At 44.3% G+C, this 7,309-nt stretch overlaps 1 protein-coding gene across 1 annotated transcript in view; it reads left to right on the top strand.

Annotated features, from left to right (window-relative positions):
• The window catches only part of rapgefl1 (Rap guanine nucleotide exchange factor (GEF)-like 1), a 27,668-nt gene extending 20,885 nt beyond the window's left edge, over positions 1–6,783 (top strand). The window contains exons 7-16 of the mRNA XM_070923614.1: positions 1,145–1,312; positions 1,400–1,497; positions 1,998–2,120; positions 2,222–2,400; positions 2,746–2,836; positions 3,266–3,316; positions 3,503–3,590; positions 5,314–5,378; positions 5,801–5,855; positions 6,659–6,783. Coding sequence (XP_070779715.1) covers positions 1,145–1,312; positions 1,400–1,497; positions 1,998–2,120; positions 2,222–2,400; positions 2,746–2,836; positions 3,266–3,316; positions 3,503–3,590; positions 5,314–5,378; positions 5,801–5,855; positions 6,659–6,783 — 1,043 coding nt within the window. The remainder of the gene's footprint in view (positions 1–1,144; positions 1,313–1,399; positions 1,498–1,997; positions 2,121–2,221; positions 2,401–2,745; positions 2,837–3,265; positions 3,317–3,502; positions 3,591–5,313; positions 5,379–5,800; positions 5,856–6,658) is intronic.
• The last annotated feature ends 526 nt before the right edge of the window (positions 6,784–7,309 follow it).

A 7,309-nucleotide genomic window follows, 5' to 3' on the forward strand; every position in this document is an offset into this window, starting at 1 on the left:
TCGTCTTTTCATCATAAATCCAGGACATGTTTAATATTTTAGCACAAAGACTGGAAGCAGGAGGAAACTGTCAGAACGTCCGAACAGAAAAACAACTCAAAGTCTGTCTGATTCGCATGTTGTATCTTGTTAGCTAACAAGCTAGTCATCAATCCGTCCTGTAGTCAGCTGGGTTTAGATGAGCAAAGCCAGGGGTCAAGACCTAGATGCTAACTATTAGCTAAGTAGACTTAAAAGCTAGCTTTAAGCTAAGGAGATGCTAGCTCTAAACTACTGTAATGGGACCTAGAAGTAACTGTAAGTCATAGCTCTATGCTAAAATGTCCCACAAGCTAACTCCATTCATAGTTTTCCTGAAACTATATTTATCATGTATTGTTTGTTATGTTGATCACCTATCAAACATAAAGTATGTGGTCTTAGGACATAAAATGAAAAGCTAGCTTTAAGCCTGGGCCTAGACGCTAAATCTAAACTAACAGGACCTAGAAGCTAACTGTAAGCTAATAGAACCTAGACGCTAAATCTAAACTAATGGAACCTAGAAGCTAAATCTAAACAAACAGGACCTAGAAGCTAACAGTAAGCTAGGGCTGAGAAGCTAAATCTAAACTAACGGGACCTAGAAGCTAACTGTAAGCTAATAGAACCTAGAGGCTAAATCTAAACTAATGGAACCTAGAAGCTAAATCTAAATGAACAGGACCTAGAAGCTAACAGTAAGCTAGAGCCTAGGAGCTAACTGTATGCTAATAGAACCTAGAGGCTAAATCTAAACTAATGGAACCTAGAAGCTAACTGTAAGCTAATAGAACCTAGACGCTAAATCTAAATGAATAGGACCCAGAAGCTAACTCTAAGCTATAGCCTAGAAGCTAACTCTAAGCTAATAGAACCTAGAAGCGAAATCCATATCTGTAGGCTAGCAGTTTCCCCCCTGCTTCCAGTCTTTGTGCTAAGCTAAACACATCCTGGACCTCTCTCTGTACTGGACGCACAGAGATGAAACTGATATCCATCTGAAACATCGGACTCTGGAGAAGACGGAGAACATATCGGTCTGTTCTTTTAAGGTGCGCTGCCACAAAAGGTCACTAGATGGTGCTAAAATACATCTTTGTTGATTGTCTTTGTCTTTATCCAGTCTTCTGCAGGGTCTACACTCCGGATCATTCCTACGTCACCATCAGGAGTCGTCTGTCCTGTCGGGTCGGAGAGATTCTGGCTCTGGTCAGAGAGAAACTCCAGTACAGCGAAGACCAACCAGTTCTACCCGGAAACCTCGTACTGGTGGCCGTGACCTCAGCCGGAGGTCAGGAGACACCTTCACTTTGTGTTATGAAGCTGTGACAGACGTCGGTTTATCTCAGTGTTGTTAATGAATGTGTGTTGTGTTCAGAGAAGGCAGTGTTTCGTCCCAGTGATGAGGCCGTGTTCACCACGCTGGGAGTCAACACTCACCTGTTCGCTTGTGAAGCCTCGGAGCTCGACTCGCTGGTGAGGAACTGAACGACTGAACGACTGATTGATTTATTGGTTGACTGACTGGTTTATTGATTAACTATGGAGCCAATTCAGCCAGCAAAAAGACGTTCTTGTCCTCACACAGTATCTTCAATGTCAGATGCCCTCAAAAAACTACATTTTGATACGTTTTCTCTTTTGCTTATTGAAGTAAATGCTTTGATGAACAGATGTAAATAACTTCAAGGCTTGAAACTGGAAAACTGCAACTCCACTCACATTAGCAAATCAGAGGATCATTAAAACAGACTTTGTTACAAGTAAAAATGGGACAAATATGACTGAAGTGTTGTTGAAGGGCCCCAGACTGGCGGGTTTGTAATGTGTCCCTGCTGTGAGCTGCATTGCCCCCTGGAGGCCTGGAGGATGTACTGCCTCCAGTACAGTTTTTACAGAGTGACTGTGCAGGATGTGTTCACACGTTTCAGCTGTTACAGAACAAACTGTGTGTGTCTCATTTCCTGCATCCTCAGCTTCCTCTGCCGGAGGAGATCCACTGGACGCCAGGTGACAGCAAACTCCATGACATGTCAGCAGAGGAGGTAGCCAATCAGCTGGTGGTGTTTGACTGGGAGCTCTTCAGCTGTGTGCACGAGGTCAGTGAGATGGTTTCTATCGTCTGTCAACATCTGGGTTTCTCTTTTTGTTACTCATAATAACGGCTGTTTGTCTTCTTCTTCGTTGGTGTCTCCTGCAGGTGGAGTTTGTGTGTTACGTGTTTCACGGAGAGCAGTCCCGCTGGCGCCCCCTAAACCTGGAGCTGGTACTGCAGCGCTGCAGTGAGGTGCAGCACTGGGTCGCCACAGAGATCCTGCAGTGTCAGTCGCTGCCAAAGAGGATCCAGCTGCTCCGCAAGTTCATCAAGATCGCAGCGCTGTGAGTCCACATCATTTAGATCATCTCATGTCATTACCAACATCTGCACCAGATGTTTTAACGACATGAGCACAACAAGGAGATGCTGGGGAATGGAACATCTGGTTCTCTGCAACATCTTCTTCTTGTGCATCGTTAGACGATATAAACATTCCTCTGGTTAATGATCAAATTGATGGAAACTCATGAGGGGGCTCACCGTGAGAAGAGGAGGTCAGTGTCCCCAAAGATGGTTCCTTAAGATCCATCAGGACTGAAGCTGCAAGAAACATTCAAAAGTCTTTGAATGACAAAGAGACCGGACTGTCACAGAGATGAAGTCCTGACGGCTGTTTTGTGTTTCAGCTGTAAGCAGCAGCAGGACCTGCTGTCCTTCCTCGCTGTGGTCCTGGGCTTAGACAACCCGGCTGTCAGCAGACTACGACTCACCTGGGAGGTACAACACTCACCTGACTCTGCTCCACCTTCATGTAGCTCATCACTCCGTCCATCTGCAAGCTTCCATAGAAAACACTGTTGACTAATTATTGAGCTTAATATCAAAAGTTGATGTGGATTCAGGAATATCCACCCCTCAACATCTGGTCAGCTATTATTATAACTATATAACTTAAATTATAACTTTCAAAAAGGCATTCAAATAAAATCTGATGAATCTCTTCATGATGTTTCTCATTTTCAATTGTCAGTTTTTATTTCTGTTGGTTTTGTGTGGACTCTGGAAGCTGATGGGGATCCAGAGAAAGAACTGAGATCTATAATCTATAATCACACTGTCCTAATGACGTATCCTGTGTGTGTGTGTGTGTGTGTGTGTGTGTGTGTGTGTCTGTGTGTGTGTGTGTGTGTGTGTGTGTGTGTTCAGGGTCTCCCGGGGAAGTTCAGGAAACAGTTTCAGCAGTTTGAGAGCATCGCGGTGAGTGAAATATGTGTAAACATTTTCTGTTCTGGTTTGTATGAAGGTCATCATCATCATCATCATCATCATCAGAAGTTCACCAGCATCACGTCAAAATCACATTTCAGTAAAATAATTGACTCTGCTGATCAGTTTTGAATATTGATATGTATTTATCTCATTTGATCTTATCTTATCCTGTAGGACCCATCCAGGAACCACAAGTCCTACAGAGACCTGATCACCAGCCTGAGACCTCCACTGATCCCCTTCACACCGCTGCTGCTCAAAGGTGAGCTAACATCAGCATGCTAACATGGCGTCTTCCTGTTTCTGACTGTTGGTCAGTTTGAAGAACCAGTTTGAAGAACCAGTTTGAAGAACCAGTTTGGACTCTGGGACACTAAAGAGGGACATTTGAGCTTATTTCAAAAACCCCTGGAGGCTCCGAGAGTTCAAGGACAGGTTAGCTTCTGTTAGCAAAGGAACCTCGTCTTGTTGTCATGGCGGCCCCTGGAGAGACGGACAGAATTAGAGACTAAAACCTCAACAAGACTTTGAAGCTGCGATCAGCTGATCCTGGTTCATCAGTTCATTATTGGATCATTTATTAATCTTCACTTATTCGTCCTCCGAGACTCTTGTTGTCCTCCAGCTGTGGCCCAGATGTGAGGCTGCTGTAGACATGTTAGCACGTTAGCGCCACCTCGCTAATTAGCACTTCTGGCTAATCAGCTCCATGTTACAGTTAACCTGCTACACACACACACACACACACACACACACACACACACAGGTTCAGTCACTTCAAAGACTCTCCTCTTCATCATCGTTTTCCTCTTCGCTCCAGTTTTTCTTTTCATCTCGTCTTCAACTGCACTCATTCAACCCAGCAGGCATTCACACACACACACACACACACACACACACACACACACACACACACACGCACACACACACACACACACACACACTCTCACACACATGCACACACACTCTCACACGCACACACACACACACACACGCACGCACACACACACACACACACACACTCACACGCACACGCACACACACACACACACACACACACACACACACACGCGCACACACACACACACACACACACACACACACACACTCTCACACGCACACACACACACTCTCACACACACACACACACACACACACACACACTCTCACACGCGCACACACACACTCTCACACACACGCACACACACACACACACACACACACACACACACTCTCACACGCACACACACACACACTCTCACACACACACACACACACACACACACACACACACACACTCTCACACGCACACACACACACACTCTCACACACACACACACACACACACACACACACACTCTCTCACACACACACACACACACACACCACTCTTTCTTCTGCTTTCACTCGTTCAGTTTCAAAAGACTTTAAATGAGATTACTGTACACACTGTACGTCCTCTGTGTGTGTGTGTGTGCAGCCTTAAGCTCTCTGTCTCCATGGTAACACATCCATGGAGACAGGAAGAGGGAGGACTGGATGGAAGTGAATCGAGTGGTTAAAAAGAAAGAAAGAGGGGATTAAAGCTGACATGTATCATTTGAAGGTTTCCATCTCTGGCGCCCCCTGTGGAAGAAAATAAAACTGCACACAATCAGCTAATAACTGATAACCAATAATCTGTTTGTAGTGGCAGATATATCGGTAAGATAACCGTTAATATTACTGTATTTTACTTACTTTATTTCCCAATGTTTAGGGAGAACTTTTATCACGAAAACCTCATTGAACCAGGAAAAGGCCGACGTCCTGACCAACACATAAAACATGAAACACAGATTTACGATCAGCTGATCAAATCAACATGAGGCTCGAGTCTGATCATGTTTGGAGCTTTTTCTTGATAAGTGACATAAATGAACAGAAACAGATTTGCAGTCATTAATCTGATGTTGACAAACTGATGAACTCATTTTCTCCGTCAGACCTGACGTTTCTTCACGAGAGCTGTAAGACGTTTCACGGGGAACTCGTCAACTTTGAGAAGATGGTGAGTCGATTCAGAGTCACAAGTGTTGTTGCGCTCCGACCCGACAGCATCAGGTCTGTACGGAGATCTTTCCACTGAAACTCTCTTAACAAACTGGTGATGGTGAATGCCGCCCGGTCACGAGGAGGTGGCCTCAGAACAGTAGAATCACATGCCCCCCCAAAAAACAAGAAAATATTACTGCAGCTTTGCTCTATTTAAACTGCAAACTCATTTACATTTTGGCATCATGTATAATTCTGTTAAGACGTGACGCGTACGGCAGGTGAGGATGAAGAGTCTACCTACTTCAGAACAAATATATATTATATACATATATATATATATAATATATTATAAATAAACATCTCATCTGTTTCTTCTTCTGTCTTTTCCATCTTCTCTTCTTCCTCCTCCTCCTCCTCCTCCTCCGCCTCCTGCAGCATAAAGTGGCTGAGATGGTGAGGATCATCAGACGATACAGGAGCAGCCAGCTAGGTAACACACACACACACACACACACACACACACACACACACACACACACTGTAGCGTGATGTCATGGTTTACCTGTGACCTTTGACTCTACATGTTTCTGTAAAAGCTGCTGTTTCAGTTTCTAAAATAAGGCAGAAATATCACAGAGTTTGGTGTTCTGCTGTGTGTTGATTGGTTCATTCCAGTGGTAGAATTACACTTTACTTAAGTAAAAGTACTAGTACCACACCGCAAAATACTTGATTACAAGTAAAAGTGAATTGAAAACGTACTTAAAGTATCAAATTAATAAAGATAAGTTTAGACAGTGTGAACACTAAATAAGGTTGATTTTGTGCTGAGGGGCGCCATCCTCCCACAATGCAATGCACAAAGGAAACAGGAGCTGAATGAAATCCATAAATTGTGGGTCCAAAGAAATCTTGGAAAAACCAAACATAAATATCAAAGCAAAGAAAAACATTTAGATTTTGAGTGACGTATATATATAATATAATATAAAGTGTTAACATGTTTTTTTAACGGTACACGGTGACGATCCGTATGTAAAGTACAGAATGAGGATGTAGTCTGGATTTGGGACACAGCTCCGGTTTCACAGTAAAGTCCCACCACTGCCTTCGCATTGGAATGCTTTTATTGTGAAGGAAGCGGCTGCTTCCTCAGCCCTTATGTTGAACTTTGTCTCCATCTGGTGGTGACATTGTGTCGCTGCACCTCTTCAATTAATAACTGGTGGATGGATTTAATATCCCTAACTTCAGTGTTTTTCTGTTTCCGTCTCTTCCTGTGTCACCTGGTAGCCATGGATACAGAGACATCCCCCTCCCACCTGCAGACGAAGGCCTACGTCCGTCAGTTACAGGTGATCGACAACCAGAACCTGCTGTTCGACATGTCCTGCAAACTGGAGCCCAAAGATACATAGAGGGACGGACAGGGGGGACAAGTTAGAGACAAATAGAGACTGAAAATGAAGAGGAGGAGGAGGAGGAGGAGGAGGAAGACGATCAGACGCTTTCGTTCAAGCAATTCAAGTCCAGAAAAAAAAGCAAAGGAGCAAACTGATGGAGGGAGTTTCAGGAAGAAAGAGAGGGAAATCTACAAAGTCCTCCTCTTCATCGCCATCTACATGAAAGAAAAAACATAATAAAATAAGACGTCGTTGTTGATCAGAAAAGAGGAGGAGCTTCTTCTCCTCCTTCACCCACGACTTTGACTGTCCATTGAGTTTTAATTTGCCTCTTCTTCCTCCCTCCACCTCCTCTTCCTCCCTCCATCAGCAGCTGTGCGGTCCGAACTGACAGCCGACAACCGCTGACTGGACCAAAAGAGTTCGTCTTCATTCTGCGGCAGCCATTTTACCCCAAACCCTGGTATCCGTCAGTCGGGAACATTGTTGAAAGGTTCGTGAAGGTCGTCTGTGAGCATTCGGCAAAGAAAGATTGAGGACG

Source organism: Enoplosus armatus, chromosome 17, assembly GCF_043641665.1.
Source record: "Enoplosus armatus isolate fEnoArm2 chromosome 17, fEnoArm2.hap1, whole genome shotgun sequence".
In the NCBI taxonomy this organism is placed as follows: Eukaryota; Metazoa; Chordata; class Actinopteri; order Centrarchiformes; family Enoplosidae; genus Enoplosus; species Enoplosus armatus.